The sequence below is a fragment of the Garra rufa genome, chromosome 1, assembly GCF_049309525.1.
Source record: "Garra rufa chromosome 1, GarRuf1.0, whole genome shotgun sequence".
Taxonomy (NCBI): Eukaryota; Metazoa; Chordata; class Actinopteri; order Cypriniformes; family Cyprinidae; genus Garra; species Garra rufa.
The window spans coordinates 42,819,078-42,840,133 of NC_133361.1; the positions used below are offsets into that span (position 1 = coordinate 42,819,078).

At 35.6% G+C, this 21,056-nt stretch overlaps 3 protein-coding genes across 3 annotated transcripts; 1 reads left to right on the forward strand and 2 right to left on the reverse strand.

The window, feature by feature from the left end:
* Positions 1–580: 580 nt before the first annotated feature.
* On the reverse strand, positions 581–6,201 carry LOC141314739 (beta-galactoside-binding lectin-like). The gene is made up of 4 exons (XM_073832669.1): positions 6,079–6,201; positions 3,031–3,110; positions 2,771–2,942; positions 581–2,632 (listed from the first exon to the last, which is right to left on the reverse strand). Exons 1-4 carry the CDS (start codon positions 6,082–6,084, stop codon positions 2,486–2,488), a joined length of 405 nt encoding a protein of 134 aa, XP_073688770.1. The 5' UTR covers positions 6,085–6,201; the 3' UTR covers positions 581–2,485.
* Positions 6,202–8,749: 2,548 nt separating this feature from the next.
* Positions 8,750–14,316, forward strand: eef2kmt (eukaryotic elongation factor 2 lysine methyltransferase). Its single transcript, XM_073840955.1, has 8 exons — positions 8,750–8,975; positions 11,186–11,248; positions 11,340–11,420; positions 11,510–11,611; positions 11,696–11,829; positions 13,302–13,549; positions 13,714–13,863; positions 14,174–14,316. Exons 1-8 carry the CDS (start codon positions 8,847–8,849, stop codon positions 14,272–14,274), a joined length of 1,008 nt encoding a protein of 335 aa, XP_073697056.1. The 5' UTR covers positions 8,750–8,846; the 3' UTR covers positions 14,275–14,316.
* Positions 14,288–20,556, reverse strand: alg1 (ALG1 chitobiosyldiphosphodolichol beta-mannosyltransferase). Its single transcript, XM_073840944.1, has 13 exons — positions 20,279–20,556; positions 20,037–20,114; positions 19,830–19,933; positions 19,581–19,729; positions 19,416–19,505; positions 19,203–19,313; positions 18,112–18,233; positions 17,979–18,017; positions 17,508–17,567; positions 17,311–17,421; positions 17,090–17,204; positions 16,935–17,010; positions 14,288–14,647 (listed from the first exon to the last, which is right to left on the reverse strand). Exons 1-13 carry the CDS (start codon positions 20,550–20,552, stop codon positions 14,510–14,512), a joined length of 1,467 nt encoding a protein of 488 aa, XP_073697045.1. The 5' UTR covers positions 20,553–20,556; the 3' UTR covers positions 14,288–14,509.
* Positions 20,557–21,056: the final 500 nt, after the last annotated feature.

Genomic DNA, 21,056 nt, shown 5'->3' on the forward strand with positions numbered 1-21,056 from the left:
CATACCAGCTAAAACTTCAAAGGTTAAAATCAAGGCACTGAACAGTTTACCCAATGGCAAGACTGAATTTGAGCCATATAGCATGTCCAGTTTACATAAGAGATTCTGTGCAGTTATGCTGGCTATTCATCTCCCAAACCTACAAAGCCAAGAGGTTTTCAGATCTGAAGTGTACTTTAGTGTGTATCTTAAAAGATTTCTTTAGCAGTACAGGAAATATGTGGGGCACTGACTTCTTCCTTTTGAAGAAAGATGAGGCGGTGTAGAATTCCATTGACATTGGATGGATCAGTGATGTGGTCTTGAGAATGTTCTCACAAGCGCAGGATACTTTGTGTGCCACCTGTCAGAACCTCACATCAACAGTCTGCAACAGTCCAGGGTTTCTTTACTTTCTCAAGCCAGGACTTAAAGACATTTTATATATGTATCAGTTCATTTCTTTGCTCTTTATGATGGAAAAAAATTGCAACATAGACAGGATCTTATGAAAAATCTCTGATATTCTTTCACAGATGAAAAGGAAAACATTTGAACTTGAATAAAGAACATAGCCTATAAAAAGTTGATGATACCATGATACTTATTTCATATTTTATTTTACAATATGATCATACTGTCAGTGTAGCAGTAGTACATTTTCAACAAATTGCTACTACCAAAGTGATGCAGTTGAGGTCAAAAGTTTACATACACCTTAAAGTTAAACTGCCCACTGTTCTTCAGAAAAAATCCTTCAGGTCCCACAAATTCTTTGGTTTTTCAGCATTTTTGTGTATTTGAACCCTGTGACTGTATGATTTTGAGATCCACCTTTTCACAACTGAGGGACTCATTCAACTATTACGGAAGATTTAAACGCTCACTGATGCTCCAGAAGAAAAAAACAATGCATTAAGAGCCAGGGGTGTAAACTTTTGAACAGAATGAAGATGTGTAAATTCTTCTTATTTTGCCGAAATATCATATTTTTTCATTTAGTACTGCCATTCAGAAGCTAAAGGAGATACTTAAATGTTTTCCAGAAGACAAAATAAGTTCAATTAATTTACCCTGATCTTCAAATTCAAAAAGTTTTCACCCCCCAGCTGTTAATACATGGTGTTTCCTTCTGAAGCATCAGTGAGCGTTTGAGCCTTTTGTAATAGTTGCATATGAGTCCCTCGGTTGTCCTCAGTGTGAAAAGATGGACCTCAAAACCATACAGTCATTGTTGGAAAGGGTTCAAATACACAAAAAATGCTGAAAAACTAAGGAATTTGTGGCACCTGAAGGATTTTTTTCAAAGAACAGCAGGCAGTTTAACTGTTCAGGACAAACGGGACTCATGATTATAAATTCAACTATTATTTTCTCTTGTGGGCTATATGTAAACATATTTTATGTGAAATATCTTATTCAGGTCAGTACTAAATAAAAAATAAATAAAATGTGTATATAATCCCTCTTATTTTTGTAATATAATTAACATTTTGCAGATTCAGCAAGGTGTATGTAAACTTTTGACCTCAACTGTATATCTTTTTAAATTATGCTTTATATAAATGTATGCCAGTTTTAGTTGCCCATAATATTTCAAAACAAAGAAATGCTTTTCACATTAGCTGTGATGTAATGTGAGTATCATGACTACATTTAAGACTTGTTTTCCTAATGTAATAATTCATGAATGTTTCATTTGTTTCAAACTACAGAATAAAAATGCCTATATCAATAACTTCGAATTGTGCTGTCTAGTTTCTCACCAAATATTTTATTCATGTCATGAATGACCTATTTTAAACTGGCAGTGGGACTTCACATTTTTGACGTGTCTGTATGATGAACACCTGATGGAATTGATGCTTTCGTTTCATTCTGCATGTTCTCCATCTGTTTTCTCATAATGAATCATAACTAAATCTACACAAAAGATGCTTCTGTCAAAACTTGTAACGGTCAGGGTGTCTGTCCCTTTAAGGCTCGGGTTTCAGGGAATTTCCCTTGCACGGCACTCAAATGTATATGTGGGAGGAATCCTCCTCCTAATCGTTCTTTTGTTGTTTCTTCCTTTTTAATAATAACCCTTTTTGTTAATGGTGACCGGCTTCGTGTGGTTTTTAACGCACAGTAGGTTACAAGCTACAAAAGAGACTTATTTTATTAGTGAAAACAGGTTTTATTTTATATGCCAACAGCTATAGCTTGTCAATTCGCTTTAAGTACAAACCAGATTTAAGAACATGATGTTTTTAATATAGAAAGGCAGTAGAAAAAATAAACTAGTTGGAAACCTAACGGTTTGCATGTACCGCTAAAGCTCATGGCAATTTATTGTAGTTGCGCTCCCTCTAGTGGTTTAGATAGGTTTGGCATACAAATGAGAAGAGTGTAATTGAGATACTTCATACTGAGTAAGAATTACAAAGCTGGATAAGTGACCAAAATGTGGCAGAGAATCATTCAGCATTTAGGATACAACAATAGCCATATTAAAGTGATTAGTCTACTTGATTTCAATCCCTTGGATCCTGACCTCGCCTTCAAAGTGCATATATTTGTACTTCTCAGCGCCTTGACGGTTAGGAAAGTGAATCTCAGAACCATCAGGAAGAGTCACCAGGAATTCCTCATTGGTGAAAGTGATTTTTAGCTGAAGTAAGAAAAAAAGATAGCATGCTAATTAAAATCATGATATAAGAGGCCATTAAATTTCAACCACAGCTCATTTATTATCATCATCTTTAAGTTTATGCTTAAACAGCAGTTCATTAAGATATATGAGTCTTGCCTGGAACTCCTCGTTCTGATTAAACGGAAAGCTGCCTTCTCTGTGTTCCTCACACCAGCTGCCACCCTGGAATGAATTGCACACTACAGCACGCTGGTCACCATGGGCATCAAAACGAGGGTTCATGTGAAGAGCGATGTCCTCAGCGCTGCTACCAATGTTAATAGCAAAACTGCAAAAAAAAACAAAAAAAAATGGGAGATGTGAATCTAGGTACTTTTGAAGTCCTAAATTCGAGAAGTTGCGTTGCAGAGACTTACTTTGTGGAATCAGCACTGGGGACTCCTGTTAAAGTCAGAGTCTGTCCTGCCTTGAAGGACATGTTCTGCACAAGCACACCCTGTTAGAAACAGAAAGAGCTCAGGTTACTCTTTACGTAATTTGATTTTCTTTTTGTATATCTCACACATTACTGGTTTGAATAGCCAAACATGTGTATCCACTTAAATTTGACTTGTACAGCTGGGCACTGTGCCTGGATTTCCCTATAAGTCTAAATAGAGACTGTAGCTGTAATGATGGAGTGAACAGAATCAGCCTCACAAAAGCAATGTCGTCAAATTTTCCTATGCGTTGAAAGGAAAATCCTCGAGTCTGATGGTGAACGGCAGGGAGCCAGACTTGAACTTATAAAAAACTGCAGATGTGGCACAGTTGCTCTATTGGAAAACCTCTGCATAGGTTCTATGCAAAAACCCTGTGACTAGGGCGGTACCCTTGTAAAAACATAGTAGTATGTGACCCTGGACCACAAAATCAGTCTTAAGTAGTACAGGTATATTTGTAGCAATTGGCAAAAATACACTGTATGGGTTAAAATAATAGATTTTCCTTTTATGCCAAAAATCATTAGGATTTTAAGTTATTAAAGATCATAAAATATATATTTTGTAAATTTTCTACCGTAGATATATCAAAACTTAATTTTTGATTAGTAATATGCATTGCTAAGAACTTCACTTGGACAACTTTAAAGGTGATTTCTCAATATTTAGATTTTTTTGCACCCTCAGATTCCAGATTTTTCAAATAGTTAAATAGTCAAATATTGTCCTATCTTTATGACTGATTGTGTAGTCCAGTGTCACATATGTAATACTTAAAAAGTACTAATATGGGTAAATTTAGCCACAGTGACAGCTTTAGAGCCTTTTTTGAGAAGATGGATACAAGAAAAGCTATCTTTTAATCATTCAATCTTTAAAAACTATTGGCCATGCCATCTCTGAGAGATCTGATGTACATTTAGATGCCAAGTTGGGTCAGCAGCTGCAAAATCACGAGATTAATTACACAAGGCCTCTTTATGTGATTCACAGCTGCCGAGGAAAGTAGATTTTTATAGTTGTTGTAATCGTGGCAGACGAGATAGGCTACAGCTGGCTGAATAGTGGAGAGAAAGGAGGATCACAAAATTAGGAGGAACAGAAAGGAAAAAGGCGCTTAGACTGAGAATGTGATAGAACAGATGTTTAACAGAGGTGAATTCTTTCCACATTAGGTGGTGCGAGTAACAGTAAACCACTTCTCAGACAGAAGCTGCTGCAGAACGGCACTCTCAGAGTAGTGCGACATACCTCATTCTTTCTTTCTAAACTGCTATTTTAACTGCAGAAGGGAAGCTGGCCAGTGATGCTCAGTCTTTCGGTTTAGCATAGTGAAGAATGACTGAGTCATGCTGCTTTCGCTGCAGCTTTTGAGAGAACGTAAGCTAAAGGTCTGCTTTTCAATGCCCCTGGGTGCTGTATGGTTACAGACCATAGTTAGGCTTGAAATGGCCATTTTTGCTTCATCTGTAGAAATGGCAGAGGATTAAACATGTTAAGATACAGTAAGATGAATTATACTAAAATGTTGTAGGGTTACAGACTATGTGTATTGCAAACACAGTAACCAAGGCTACAAAGCTAACCTCCTGTCCTTATTCACTTTCTATGATTTGATTATGGCTGATTTGCCCCATGAAAAGGCTTATATATAAAACTAAACTTAATAAACAATCAGCATCATTACGTCAGTCTTAAGTGTCACATGATCCACCAGAAATAATTCTAATAAGCTGATTTGGTGGTCAAGAAACAGTATTTGTATGATCACAGTTGAAAATGTTTGTGCTACTTAATATTTTTGTGGAAATTCAGAATTATCTGAAGTTCAGAACAAGAACATTTATAGTTTATATCTTTATTGTATCTTTTGGTCAATTTAATGCAGTGTTGCTGAATAAAAGTATTAATTTACTTAATAAAAACATATGAACTATATACATGTCTGTCATAAGGATCTGCAGTCCTGGATTTCTTGTTACTTGATGTGGTTATGCCACACTAGAACTGGTTTGGTTTTTTAAAGTTTTTTCAAATATTAATACCTATACAAATTTGTCACACTGCTTACTTTTCAAGGAAATTATTAAAACAGATTGTTCCAGACTACTTCCAGCAAATTTTAGTCTTTTAGTGAGACTTTTGTTTCTGTCTGAAATGCAATCATTTTGTATGAATTGATGAAAACAACTATATTGTAATTGACAAGTACAACATTATGATAGAAATATATGACCCTGGATCACAAAATCACTCATAAGTAACACAGGTTTATTTGTAGCAATAACCAAAAATACACTGTATGGGTCAAAATGATACATTTTTCACTAATGCCAAAAATCTTTAGGATATTAAGTAAAGATCATGTTCCATTAAGACATTTTGCACATTTCCTACAGTAAATATATCAAAACTTAATACTTGATTAGTAATATGCAATGCTAAGATCTTCATTTGGACAACTTTAAAGGCAATTTTCTCAATATTTGGATTTTTGCACCATCACATTCTAGATTTTCAAATAATTGTATCTCTGCCAAATATTGTCCTAACAATCCATACATCATTGGAAAGCTTATTTATTCAGCTTTCAGATGATGTTTAAATCTCAATTCAAAAAACTGACCCCTATGACTGGGTTTGTGGTTCAGGGTCACATATAGCAGCATTAAAGTGAGTGCACTGAAGATATGAGGAGGACACACCCATGTACAATGCACGTGGGGGCGCTTCAGCAGATCTTCAATTCTACAGTATCTGTGCAATGCACTAAATAGCCAACATACTGTGCAGTATCAGTAGCCTTAAACACCAAATGTCAGCTGCTGCGTGCACATACTCTATTATTTATGCTAACTTAGACTTTAAAATAGAGAAGACATTCTAACATATGTTATCTTTACTATAAACAATTCTTACACACATCATTTGACATAAAACTAAAGAATAATGTGTCGACGATGTGTTTTAAAAATTACTTACGCTCATTTTGACTTCCTTTGAGACCCACTGAAGTGAAATGAAGTGAACGAAGTGTCTGGGAAAAAGTTGCGTTGTGTGGTGGGCTTCTTATGTCCACTGCGGACTAGGAGTGTTCAGATCTTCAGATGACAGATGCTTGTTTCAGCCAATTGGGTTTCTTTGCTTACTCTATCTCGACCAATCGCAAAAATGCATGTGGAGTTACAGTATGCAGTCTATTTCTAGACATATCCTTGTAATACGCTATAAATACATGTAAATTATTAAAACAAACGACCATAACCAGAATGAATGTTTGTGTACGTTGCGAACACAACATAATTAATGTAATTATACGCTTGTTGCCCATCACTGATCTACTTATTGAAGCTTTATTAAAATAATTGGCTTCAGTTTCAGCAAAGATAGCCTAATTAAAGGCGTAATACAATTGGCATGCTTATGAATTGACTGAAAAATGTCACACGTTGTAAAATATATTGATCATGTAACAATAATAAGTCATGATGAGTTGGTATCAGAGGTGATGTATTTGTGGTCTGTGTGCTGGAATACTCAGCATTTTGGAGCTGGTGACATGAGGGTGTGGTACTGCCAATTTGCGCTGCTTTGTGAAACTGACGAGCATTTTAACACGACAGTGTCCTTTGCTTAATCTCTAAACTGCAAACAAGCATTTCAGCACTTCGACAAAGGGTTAATTTTTTTTTCTACGTAAACTACGTCGTAGTCTAGCAACAAAATATTTGTATAAAGCTCAAGGCTCAGTCATAAGATACTAACCACAAACTCAGGAAATCCTTTAGAGAAGTGAGAAGGGGGGCCCCCAAAGGGCTATGCAATATGAAAGAAAAAAAATGTCAGCTTAATGCAAAGTAGATTTTACAGATACTAGATTAAACTGAAAGTAGCTTGTATACAAAATGCATTTTTTTTTTCACACACAGCAAAATTAGCCAATTAACTGGTTCTACACAAGACTTTATAGGATCTTGGTTTTGTCATCTGCTGGTCAGTCAGAGAAAATTAGGTAATTATACAGTTACGCACAGGCAGTTAAATGTTTTGGCAGCAGCAACCTCAAATTAGTAGCTGCATGTCCATCTTCATTATCATCATCATCATCATCATCAAGATGCTCAGCCAGGAGGAGAGTGGTCTCTCTGCATCCTGCAATCTTCCAAACTACGCCTACGTCAAGCCCCACCCAGGAGGCGCCGCCAAGGTTTCTGGGGCCCTGGACTCGGCCCAGTTTTTGACTCGGCCCTGTGTTAAATGCATACTTAAAATGACTAGGGCCAGTTGTATAAACTTAGCCTAATGAGCAGTTCACCAAATGATAATCAGTCTTGCTTTTCGGATTCAAATTATATCAATCTACCCAGCCGGCACATGACCGACCTTCAACGTTGAAATTTGGTTGAAATAAGGTCAGTTGTTGTTTCAACAGTGAAACAACGTTGATGTAACGTTGAATGCTCAATGGTTGAAGATCAGTCAACACATGACCGAAATTCAACGTTGGAATTTGTTTGAAATTAGGTCGGTTGTTGTTTCATTTACAACAACCGACCTAATAATAATAATAATTAACACGGTTAACAACATAAGATCGTGTCTTCAGCATACAAAGAAATGTTTGCCTTTTAAATGATTATGGACATTATGTTTTATTTTAAGATGACCTGTCTTGCAGAAAAACAAAACTAACTCAAGACTAGTTTAAGCTTCATGCAACCAGCCACAGATTTTAAAACGTTTTCTAATATTTAGATATAATGGAAGTCTTTTTCTTTAAATTAAATATGTTAAATTATAAAGTAAGTTACACTACCAGTCTTGTTTTGAACAGTAAGATTTTTAATGTTTTTAATGAAGTATTGTCAGGATTATGGACCTTATTTGTTTGTTTTTCCTAGTGTTCTTCCCCCGCTGTTATTTGTGCTTTGGTTTCTCCCAGTGTCTCCCCTGTTGTTCTGTTTGTATTGGTTTTTCCTTTTTCCCATATGTGGGCTTCCCCCTCTTCATGATTGGTATCACCTGTCTTAGTCATTACCCTCTCCTTTATAAGTTGGTTTGTTTTGCCCATTTCTTTGTCTGGCGTTGATGTTATTTCATGTATTTCATGTATTTATTCCCACCTCCCTATGTTCCTTTGTTTTCCCTGAGTTACTTTTCTTTTTTTTACAGTCTTCTTTGTTTTAAATGAAAACAATTCTACAGGATCATGTGACAGAAGACTGGAGAAATGATGCTGAAAATTGTGACAGAAGACTGGAGAAATGATGCTGAAAATTTAGCTTGATCACATAAACTACATTATAAAATATATTCAAATACAAAACAGTTATTTTAAATAGTAAAAAATATTTCAAAATTGCAGTTTTTTTTTCTGTAGGCTACTTTGGATAAATAAATGCAAATAAATGCAGGCTTGGTGAGCAGAAGAGTTTCTTTAAAAACATTACAAATCTGTTCAAGAAGTTTTGTCTGGTAGTGTACTTTTCGAATACAATAGAACATCTATTTGCTGAGATTCATGTGGGCGGGTCTTGTAGTCTTGTAGTAAGACAGTAAAGCCGCAGTCATATGATTTGACGCTGATACACAACCAACCCAGCAGGTGGCGCTACAACCACAACCTAAGCAGACTGAAACACACGAAGAAATTCACTATGGAATTCACACATGCATCTTCCTTTGTCTCTCCTCTTGGTTGTCTCTAGTAATAACAGCAGCAAGTAAGCAGACTTGTATGATATTAAAAGATGAATTGTACACATCCAATGACAGTTAAAGAAGGGGAAGGAATGGGCCATAAAACAAGAAAGGACGTCATACACAACTTTCAAGTGAAGTTCTTCGCTATGAGTCTTTTGAATACATTTCCATGGGATGTAAGTAAAACATTGCAACATATTCTTAATGCATTAATAAATGACTTAACCCATAAGAACCCGGACCAATTTCTTCTTATAGGAAAATTATGAGGCATATAATACAGACCAAATGGACCACTTATAACATGTTTCTGCCGTTGTTTTTGAAATGCAACCCTTCTTTGTGAAAGATCTGTAATGTTACATATACGTCACATTGGGCATTTATTTCAGAATTTAAAAAAGTACATTTTGTCAGTTTTATTTGCTACATAACATTTTTTTTCTTTTTATTTGCCTTTCCATAACATATTTCATAGCCACATAACTGTGACCATTACATTTTACAACAACTCTCTCGAAACATCAAAATTCTACCTTTTTTGGTATATGGTTGTTCATGTTTTTTTTTTTTTTCATAACTTGAACTAAATAAAAATAAATAACTACCTCACACTGGAGGTCAACATGTTAAACATGCACATAACATTGCAATAATTTGTATATTACGCAATAAAACTGTAACTATAAAAATAGTTTCAAAATACATTTCATTAACAATTTATTTAATGTGACATTATTTTAAATTTTCTTTTTGTTAATATATTCTTTGAAATGAGCAGTAGAAAATATATAACACTAAAAAAATGTTATCAGCTAAATTAATTGAGCAGTTCATTAGCATTTTTCTTAATGTGACAAATATGTCACATCAAAATTCCACCTATTGTTTTAAGGCTAACAGCCTGATGTGACATATGTCACCACAATATCTTCGTAACTTGTTTTATATCAGTTTGTTCAAGAAATGTATTAAAATCAGGGTAAGTGTAATCTAGGGTGTGTTATTAAAACATTAGAATAGTTGAATGGGTTGAAACATACCTTTAGTAACAAAAACAAGCATCTTTAAAAATTGCTGACACTGCAACATGTGCTCACCATACAGTCCACCATTTTGGAAATGTTGCCATGACAACAAAAAATGCACACATTTTCATGTGACTGAACCTGGATGTTACTTATGTGTCACTTTGGGATTTCCTGAGTTGAAAATGAGGGATAATGCTTTAAAAAGACCTTTCCAGATTATCACAATCGTTTGTGACACCCGCGTCACAGTGGGTCCTTATGGGTTAAGATGATTTGTACAGCTATTTACATACAGTTGAAGTCAAAAGTTTACATACACCTTGCGGAATCTACTAAATGTTAATTGTTTTACCAAATTAAGAGGGGTCATACAAATTGCATAATGCATTTTTTATTTAGTAATTACATGAATAAGATACTTAACATAAAATACGTTTATATATAGTCCACAAGAGCAAATAATAGTTTTTCGAATTTATAAAAAGTACTTTGTTCAAATGTTTACATACACTTCTTTCTTAATATTGTGTTGTTCCCTGAATGATTCACAGCTGTTTTTTTTTTTTGTTTTTTTTTAGAGATAGTTGTTCATGAGTCCCTTGTTTGTCCTGAACAGTTAAACTGCAGAAAAAATCCTTCAGGTACCACAGATTCTTTTGGTTTTCCAGCATTTTTGTGTATTTGAACCCTTTCCAACAATGACTGTATGATTTTGAGATCCATTTTTTCACACTGAGGACAACTGAGGGACTCATATGCAACTATTACAGAAGATTCAAATGCTTACTGATGCTGAGAAGAACAATGCATTTAGATCTAGGGGTGCAAACTTTTGAACAGAATGAAGATGTGTACATTTTATTATTTCATCTAAATATCTTTTTTTTTTTCATTGAGAACTGCCCTTCAGAAGCTACAGAAGACACTTACATGTTCTCCAGAAGACAAAATAAGTTAAATTTACCCTGATCTTCAAATTCAAAAGTTTTTCACCCCCCAGCTGTTAATGCATGGCGTTTCCTTCTGGAGCATCAGTGAGTGTTTGAACCTCTGTAATAGTTGCATATGAGTCCCTCAGTTGTCCTCAGTGTGAAAAGAGGGATCTCAACATCATACAGTCATTGTTGGAAAGGGTTCAAATACACAAAAATGCTGAAAAAACTAAGAATTTGTGGGACCTGAAGGATTTTTCTGAAGAACAGCAGGCTGTGAGATGCATTGTTTTTCTTCTTCTTTCCACTTTCTTTATTTAGTTTTGGTTTTTTAGGAAAGTAAAATGACAGTTGCAATGTTATGTGTACATGTTTTCTCTGTATCATAATTGAAAAATAAATAACGCAGTATGTTTTTTGCAGTCTTTAGACAGAGAAATTATGACTACAACAGCTTCAGACATCATAGTGGACATTCTTCAGAAGGTAAACAAGCTATTATAAAAAGTGAATTAATTATTTACTGGATAAAATGTAAGTAATTTTTCCAGAAATGTTTTTCTTCCTGTTTTGGCAGACATGTTTACATCCTATTTGTCTCAAGAATCCCCCCTCTTTGAAATACAGAAGGCGTTTCCTAACTGAATTGATAAAAAGGGTTAGTTAAGTTCAATCATACAGCATGTTTCACATTTTTTCCCCATATTTTGTAATACAGCTTAGTTTCATGAAAACTCATTTTTGTAGCATGAGAAGTTTGCAGCTGAACCTCTGGATGAACTGTATGAAGCACTTGGTGAGGTTGTGTGTGCACAGGAGGAGGACATGTGCTACAAAACCTACTTACTGGTGAGTCTAATCACATTAGCACTAGACTTTAATGATATTTATACCTTATATTAAAATACAATATTGGAAAGTATGAAATCTCAGCCAACAGGAGATGCTGTCAGTCTAGCAGAGAATGTGACCCTCATCTCTCAAGGCACCACAGGTCTGGTTACCTGGGATGCTGCCCTGTACCTGTCTGAATGGGCTTTGGAAAATACACACATCTTCAAAAACAAGTAAATATAACACCTCACAACTCTATACCATTTTACTTGTGATTATTGTTTGTGTGCATAAACCTATTTAGAAATATTTTACGATGCACTATTTCTCTGTCATCAAATAATTTGGACAAAATACAAAAATTCCAATAAATTATTGTGAATTCACTTGAATGATTTTTATAGTACTGTATTTTAATATATTTAATAGAATGCATTTAATAATTTAATGTATTTATTTGATTGAATCAATTGTATTTAATCAGTTATACATTGTATATAGAGGGTTTGCACTTATGTCACATGTTTTGCCATATTGGAAATATTCGAATGTAAACAATAGCATGGACTGCACAGTTTATGTACTACTGAATACATTGTTCTGATAATTTATGCTGTCTAAACCACAGGATAAACACATGTGGAAGCTCCTAAATCATATTGAGAAGGACTTAGCAAGTAGGAAAGGGTGCAATATTTTAACAAACTAAAGTTAATAGGTGGTAAAGACACTTATGAGTAGTATTACTTAAAGGTGCAGTGTGTAATATTTAAGATTATCTCTAGACAGAAATGCAATATCATATACATAACTATGTTTTCAGGGGTGAATAAAGACCTTACTTAATTAACCATTATGTTTTTATTACCTTACAATTACCAGTTTATATCTACATACACCGCGGGTCCCCCCACATGGAAGCCGCTGTTATGTTTCTACAGTAGCCCTGAACGGACAAACTACTCTACAGATCGTGTTTCATCACTGCTGTTCTTGGGAAAAAACACTGACACAATGATGAACAAGTAACTGCAATATTCACAATAACATCGTTTTATTGAATTATCAAGTAAATATAATTCTCTTATTTACGTTTTAAAAGAAACTTCATTATTCTTTGCTGTCTGAAACGACGACATCTTAATCGCGTGTCGGTTGCCATAGTTTCTGTAAAGGGAGGGGTGAGCGGTGGACGGAGCCGTTGGTTGCAATCAGGTTGCAATTCAAAACTTAACCGCTAGATGCCGCAAAAATCTACACACTGCACCTTTAAGACAATGACCAGAAAGGATACGAACATACTTGAATGTTGTCAGGATTCTTGCCATGGAAATCCTGGTTCAGTTTGGCCAACCACAAACGCCTTGTTTTCCTCAAGACAATTTTTTGCACTCTTCTACTTAATTTGTTTTTGGCAGTCTATAGTACTCCAAATGTTTTTCCTAGATGATTAGTACAGCCCAAAACATGACGACAATTGACCGTTTTCAGCAGCAATAATCAGCAAAATATGCAAGTTTAGTTCGGTTCAGTGGCATTGTTTACTTTCAGTGCTGACAATATTGCCAATTGACGACACATTGTAAAAACACACTAAAGAATAGTATGAGAAAAAATAATGCCTTCAGCTACTCACGAATAACTAATTGAAATTTTTGAATTATTACTAGCATGCAACTGTAAGTGCATCCTGTTGATTATGCAGGACAGTGCTAGAGCTGGGTAGCGGAGTTGGACTTACTGGCATTGTAGTGTGTCGATCAACCAGCCTAACCAAATACATCTTCAGCGACTGCCATCAAACTGTGCTTCAGAGGCTGAAGGAAAATATCACAAACTGCTTAACTAACTGTGACAGCAACAGTGCGTCAGTGTGCGTGGAGGAACTGGATTGGGAAAATGCATCTGATGAGCAGCTGCAAAGAATACAGGCCAATACCATCATTGCCGCAGGTGACAAAAAACCCAGGGATATTTGCAGGAATACACACACAGTATAATTTCATATGCAATTTATTTTCATTCAGTGATTCAACAGTCTCTGAACCATGTCTAATCAAATAAAAGTATGATGTTTGAGAAGTTTTGAGTAACGTTACGATGTTTGTTTAAAACAGATGTTGTGTATGATCCTGATATAATCGCTTGTTTGGTGAGACTGCTGAGCAGGCTTCTGAACTGCAAAGTTGAAGAAAAACATCCTGATGTTTACATTGCATCTACTGTACGTAACCCACAGACGTATAACTGCTTCAAGAAAGAATTAGGTAGGTTTCATATTGCTAATATTCTATTCTATCCACCTTTTTCTTTAACACAGAGGTAAGCATATGAGTGAGATTTGAGGTTCGTTAGCCGCTACAGGGAAATGATGAGAAGAATAACAACATGCAGTCAAAAGTAAAACTGTTTGCACTACAAACCAGTGTTCATAATTAAGATAATACATTAAAATAATATAGTAAGAATGGCTGTGCCCACTCTAACAGGAAGAAAAAGGTGGATTACACTGTTAAATGTAAAATGTTTTCATAATTCCTGATTCTCCATAATGACTAAAATGACTTTTATTTACAGAAATGGCTGGACTGAGACATATCGTCATGAAAGATTCTGTCACTCAAGTATTTCCCTACAACCGAGCCTCCACTATAGAAATGATCAAAATATATGTATGACAAAAACGATCTCTTTGTAATAAAGTATTTATTTACAGATTATTTACAAGGATAGTGTGCTTTTTATTCTCATATTCAAGTCTTACCCAATGGCATCGCTGGAATGCTGATTGTCCCGTTGTGGGGACAGTTAGCTTAAAAATATGTACCCTGTGCAAATACCTGACAGTAACTTTCCACTGAATGGGAGTCAAAGGATTTGAGAGAACGCTGCGTAAACCCATCACCTAGACAGTCAGTCGCAGTGCTCTTTAATAAGTGGCAGGACATTACGGTCCCAGTTCTCATCCCAGCGCTGCTGCCCGCTTTCCTTTAGATTCTTCCTGAAGATGCCTAGTTTCCCCTGATCACTAGGAAAGTCTGAAAACAGAAGCTACAGAGATAAAAGAATTAGTTGTATACCTTTAGCACATTTATATTAGCAAGATCTTTAAAGAATTGGTTCACTTCCAGAATTAAAATCACTTCCTGATTATCTACTCACCCCCATGCCATGCAAGAAGTTCATGTCTCTTTCTTTAGCTGAAAAGAAATGAAGGTTTTTGAGGAAAACATTCCAGGATTTTTCAGTGGGGATCAGTGGGTTCCAAATTGCAGTTTCAATGCAGCTTCAAAGGGCTCTACACGATCCCAGCCAAGGAATAAGGGTCTTATCTAGCGAAACGATCTGTCATTTTGTTTCAAAGAAGAGAAAAAACTATACTATTTAACCACAAATGCTTATCTTACACTAGCTCTGCAATGTGTGACTTTACGCATTAAGCAATCATGTTGGAAAGGTCACACAGTTCTTCATCTGTGCACTTCGTTTCAAAGTGGGAAGGCTATGGAGGAAAAACTCCATCTCATTTCCTCCTCCTACTTTTTTTTTGCACGTACGTTTTGTAAACGTCAAGCTGGTGCAAGACGAGCATTTGTTAACATGTATATCAAGTTTTTTTTTTTGAAAATGATGATCGTTTCACTAGATAAGCCTTTTATTCCTTGGATGGGATAGTGTACAGCCCTTTGAAGCTGCATTGAAACTGCAGTTTGGACCTTCAACCAGTTGATCTCTATTAAAGGGATAGTTCACCCAAAAATTAAAATTTGATGTTTATCTGCTTACCCCCAATGCATCCAAGATGTAGGTGACTTTGTTTCCTCAGAAAAACACAAATGAAGATTTTTAATGAAAACTGGTGCAGTCTGCCAGCCTTATCATGGACGTGGATGGGCACCAAACCTTTAAAAGTAAACAAAAACATGCACAGACAAATCCAAATTACACCCTGCGGCTCGTGATGATACATTGATGTCCTAAGACACGAAACGATCGGTTTTTGTGAGAAACTGAACAGTATTTATATCATTTTTTACCTTTGATACACAGCCACGTCCATCTCTCCTGAGCACGAGTTTGGCATCAGTCACGTCACATGTGCACGCGCTCTGTCGTAGAATACGCAAACGCCGGAAGCAATCTGTCACATGTATATGACACTCATTGTTTACACAGTGCACAGAGATTGTGGGTATAGCGGCTATTCAAAATGGTAATTACTTGTGCGTATCCTGATTGTTTAAACCGATGTAAAGCTAAAAGATTACGTTTGCTTGCACAAACTCATCCGGGACTTTTCACTGATTTCCCCTTCCGGCGTTTGCGTATTCTACGCCAGAAGCGCGTGCACATGTGACGTGACTGATGCCAAACTCGTGCTCATGACAGATGGACGTGGCTGTGTATCAAAGGTAAAAAAATGATATAAATACTGTTCAGTTTCTCGCAAAAACCGATCGTTTCGTGTCTTAGGACATCAATGTATCGTCACGAGCCGCAGGGTGTAATTTGGATTTGTCTGTGCATGTTTTTGTTTACTTTTAAAGGTTTGGTGCCCATCCACTGCCATGATAAGGCTGGCAGACTGCACCGGTTTTCATTAAAAATCTTTGTTTGTGTTTTTCTGAGGAAACAATGTCACCTACATCTTGGATGCATTGGGGGTAAGCAGATAAACATCAAATTTTCATTTTTGGGTGAACTATCCCTTTAAAAGTCCAATATATGGAGAAAAATCCTGGAATGTTTTCCTCAAAAAACTGAAGAAAGAAAGACATGAACATGTCAGATGAGCATGGGGGTGAGTAAATGATCAGGATTTTTTATTCTGGAAGTGAATATTGACAGCTAAAGGTTGAAATGGGTACCGCAGTCTAAATTCATGTTCACCGGTTGCCAGATTGAGGACACATAACAGGAACGAGCACAAGTGACAATGGAAGGCAACAAACATTACACTATAACTTGATGAGTTGATTTATATATATAGATATATAATAGCGATTTTTAGATGGATGCTGAGGATTTTTAGGTCTAACCCAGTTTGTTTGCTCACTTCCCTGGCTGCAATATGCTGTGTTTTCCACCAACTTGCCACCCGGGGTGTTGAAATACTATTGGTTAAACTGGCAGCGGGTAAAATCACACACACATTTCAAAAGCGAACAACTGGCTGTTATTTTTGAAGAAACAATTATGTGAACCTAGGATTTTTCCTAAATATCTGCAAACATATAATGGTATTTTTATGTTTTAGCACAGTTACAAAAGTTACAAACTTGCTTTTGAATCTTGAAAGAGTCACATAGAGCAGTTTTTCTATTAAAAGATGTCTTACCTTTAATTGTTGAGACAGCTCCTTGGAGTCTTTGAAAATGAGCCCGTTTTCCTCATGTTTCACCAGCTCACGCAAGCTAACAAGATACACATAATGAGCAGATGACACTTAACATAACCTACATCTACTAAGAAAGACCAGGCTCACAATCTTACCACTGAAAGTGTATGGCGCAGACTGGAAGACAACATCCAAACATGTCAACCACTTTCATTGGAAGGTCAAGACCACTGGAGGATTTGTGCAAGCAGACCCCGAGATCAGCAGAACCTGTGCCAAAAACATCACACTCATGTAAATGGGTGCATTTTAAGCCAAGACACTGAGCAATTCCTGGCTTATGAAGTTCACAATGCTGTTAAAGAAATTCTCTCACCAAGTAAAACTGGATAATCCTCTGCTTCCAGCCATGGAGTGCAAATCTTGATATGTTGATACTCTTTAGAGTCAATCAGCTTCTTGTAATACTCCTTCTGAGGACCTTTTCCTGGATTTGATAAATCACAGTGTTTGAAACAGGCATGGTCCACAGCTGATTTTATGGACATACATATTAGACATTGTGATGTGTACCTGTGATCACACAGACCAACAATGGAAGCTTGTGCCCTGTCTCAACAAACTTCTCATACTCTATTAGAGACAGAAGGAGAGAAATCAAATGTTAGAGATTACATAGTTGAATAGGTTTTAATACATAAATATGCAACCGTAAATTATAGAAACAGCTGTGAAACACTACATTTCAAACATTTGAGGTCAGTACGATTTTTTAAAAATGCTTTTATTAGTAAGAACAGCAATTGTTGTAATATAGTTGTAATATATTTTTAAAATGTAATTTATTCCTATGATGGCAAAGCTGAACTTTCAGCATCATTACTCTCGTCTTCAATGTCACATGATCCTTCAGAAATCATTCTAATATGCTGATTTACTGTTTAAGAACTGTTAAGAGTGTTAATTTCTCAAAAAAAAAAAAAAATAAATAGTACCGACCTCAATACAGTAGTGTATATAATGAGATAGAATAATAATAATAACCTTCAAGAGCTTGTAAAAGAATTGAGAAGTCTTCATCCTCTGAACATAAAAACAAAAGTAATGAAGAGTTATGACATTTCAGTTAAAGGAATGACAGATAATCTCGCTATAGCTCAGTGTAGACAGCACTGACCAGTCCAGCTGGTGCTGCTGATAAGCAGAGCAGGTCGTCCAGCAGAGCGTGCCACAGCACCTGTCTGAGTATTGCGCTCTGTGAAGGCTGTCAGCTCCATGTACTCCTTGGTGACATCAGGACTAAGAAATCACAAAGAGGAATGTGTGAAACATTTATTAAATGCCAAAGACTAAATGGCTGGAGGTTATTACTGCTATTCAAAAAACTTTTATACTTCAACACTACCAGTCAAAAGTTTTTGAACAGTAAGATTTTTTAAATGTTTTTTTTTTTTTTTTTAAAGAAGTCTCTTTTGATTACTAAGCCTGCGTTTATTTGATCCCAAGTGCAGCAAAAAGTAAAATTCTGATATATTTGTACTATTTAAAACAACTGTTTTCTATTTGAATGTATTTTAAAATGTAATTTATTTATTATTTCAAAGCTGGATTTTTAGCATCATTACTCCAGTCACACGATCCTTCAGATCATTCTATTATTCTGATTTGTTGCTCAAAAAACATTTATCATTATTATGTTGAAAACAGTGGAGTAGATTTTTGTCAGGTTTCTTTGATAAATAGAAAGTTCAGAAGTACAGCATTTATCTGGAGTAAATATTTATCATCACTTTTGATCAATTTAAAGCATCTTTGCTAAATAAAATAATCATTTCTATCATTTCTTTCTATTTCAGATAAACGCTGATCTTTGGTTCTTTATATTCATCAAATAATCCAGAAAAAAAATGACTCAACTGTTTTAAGTATTGATAAAATTTAATTAAAAAAAATCTTGAACAGCAAATCAGCATATTAGAATAATTTCTGAAGGATCATATGACACTGAAGACTAAAGTAACGATGCTGAAAATTTAGCTTTGAACACAAAAATAAATTACATTTTAAAATATATTCAAATAGAAAGCAGTTATTTTAAATAGTAAATATATTTTACAATATTACTGATTTTGCTGTATTTTGGATCAAATAAACTTGAGCTTTAAAAAAAAAAAGCATAAAAAAAATCTTACTCTTCAAAAACTTTTGACTGCTAGTGTATATAACTGCAAGGAATGGGAGAAAATGATTTTAAAGGAAAATACTTACCTAGGCCTAAATGGTAAATAAGTACTGCCCATTCTGACAAACAGCTCATGTTGAAGTTTTAGAGGCGTTTCTCGAAATATCGAGGGCGGCTTGTCATATAATGTGGTTGCCCTACAATTGCAAAATTGATTAACTTGCTTGTCTTAAAATAAATGGTTTCACTATTATCATTTAAATGTTTATCTAATGATTCAAAATGAACACTAAACATACTCAATATTCCAGTTTTTATGAAGATCTTCTCTCATTGCGTTGGTGACGCATAAGTTATGATCCGAGAGACATCCAAAGAGCTTCTCGTACCTGCCAACAACACAATGCACAGTTCAGACAATTCCCAAATATGGCTCCAGGATATTTTTCAAAAGCATTACCTACCATTTTGCCACCTTAACAATGAAATGATTCTCTCCATGAGTAAGAGCCATTATAGTGTATCCATAGTTGTGCCAGTCTATGATGAACTGGTTTCCTCTTAAGCGACTTGCCAGCCATGTCACTGCTATCGCTGGCAATCCAGGAGGATTCTACAAAACGCACACTTGACTTAGAATTTCACTTTAATACATCACTATATATATATATAGAAATTACTTCAATAATTTGCTTACTGCGAGAGAGAGATACCTGCATAAGGATATAACCCTGGTCCTCAATCTTCATCAACACATAGAACAGCTGGAAACACTGGAATATCACCTTTGAAGCATACCTGAAAATTCTGGGGCCAACTGAAAGGCAAAATACAGTTCACATTCTTTATATCTAAATTACTGCGCATGGTCGTTTATACTTGTAAGTTTTCTTTCTATATACACGTTAAGTTTGTATTACCTGTGAGACCCTTCAGTTCTGAAATGGCAAGTATGTCTATCCTGTCATCCTCAAGTATGTCCTGATGAGGTTTAGTACCTATGTGAGCAACATGCCAGTGTTAGTGACTTGTATATGTAATGCATATCAAAGTGATCCAGTTTATTAGCATGCCTTCCATTCAAACAAGGGGGAGAAATCGACATCATGCATACAAGCAAATAGTGATGCAGTGTGAAGTGCATGCGTTAAAATGTATATACCAAGGAAGCCAATTATGGTGACATTGTATCCATGTCTGCTGAGAGAGAGCGCATGATACTGCATGCGAGGACTGCGCCCTATGTCTCCCAGCACCAAGACGCAAACGTTCAAATGTGCAAGTTCATCTCGTCCCTTTAGTCCACTGGCTAGTACAAAAATAAGCACCACTACAGCGACAGGCAGAAGAGCCCACGATACACTTAACCCCGATAAAAGTCCTAAAAGAACCAATGAAACTGTCACTACAGCTACTGCCGCATTGGCATCCGCCATTGTGTTTTGCTGATTATGACGTGGCTAAATGTAGGGCAGGAAATTTAAAGAGACACGAACCACTTGCGAATACAGAATATTGTCAGTTCGTACATTTTAAAAATAATTTTGATGTAAATAATGTCGTATTTCTAATTACAACAGATATTTTGATTGTCAATAGAGAACTCTATTAGCAGCCAGACGACCCTTCTGAAATACAAACAAAACAACAGAAAACATCTCAGAATTTGTAATGTTTAACTAGTTATGATAGGAATTGTATTTGTTTTAATGTAAACTGTAATGGTCCCTGTGAGTCTCTACTGGTGCTCTTTTGGTGGCTTGGTAAAACCACTAAATCCTAATTGAAGATGTCCCAAAACACAACACAAGAAATCATTTTTAATAGTTTTAATGGTTAATAGTTGATGGTTTCTAATGTGTGTAATGCTATTACATGTAGAAACCATTAGAACTGCTGTGTTTCCATTGTTTTTTTCAGCGGAGGATGTAGTTACAATA

Coding starts and splice junctions, on each gene's coding strand:
- LOC141314739 (XM_073832669.1), bottom strand. Junction 2,943..3,030: donor CCCAGTGCTGATTCCACAAA/GTAAGTCTCTGC, acceptor TTTTTTTTGCAG/TTTTGCTATTAACATTGGTA. Junction 2,633..2,770: donor ATCAGAACGAGGAGTTCCAG/GCAAGACTCATA, acceptor TTCTTACTTCAG/CTAAAAATCACTTTCACCAA.
- eef2kmt (XM_073840955.1), top strand. CDS start 8,847: ATGAATTGTACACATCCAATGACAGTTAAAGAAGGGGAAGGAATGGGC. Junction 8,976..11,185: donor TGAATACATTTCCATGGGAT/GTAAGTAAAACA, acceptor TGTTTTTTGCAG/TCTTTAGACAGAGAAATTAT. Junction 11,830..13,301: donor ACACACATCTTCAAAAACAA/GTAAATATAACA, acceptor TTGATTATGCAG/GACAGTGCTAGAGCTGGGTA.
- alg1 (XM_073840944.1), bottom strand. CDS start 20,552: ATGGCGGATGCCAATGCGGCAGTAGCTGTAGTGACAGTTTCATTGGTT. Junction 20,115..20,278: donor CACCATAATTGGCTTCCTTG/GTATATACATTT, acceptor TTGCTCACATAG/GTACTAAACCTCATCAGGAC. Junction 19,934..20,036: donor AGAACTGAAGGGTCTCACAG/GTAATACAAACT, acceptor TTTGCCTTTCAG/TTGGCCCCAGAATTTTCAGG.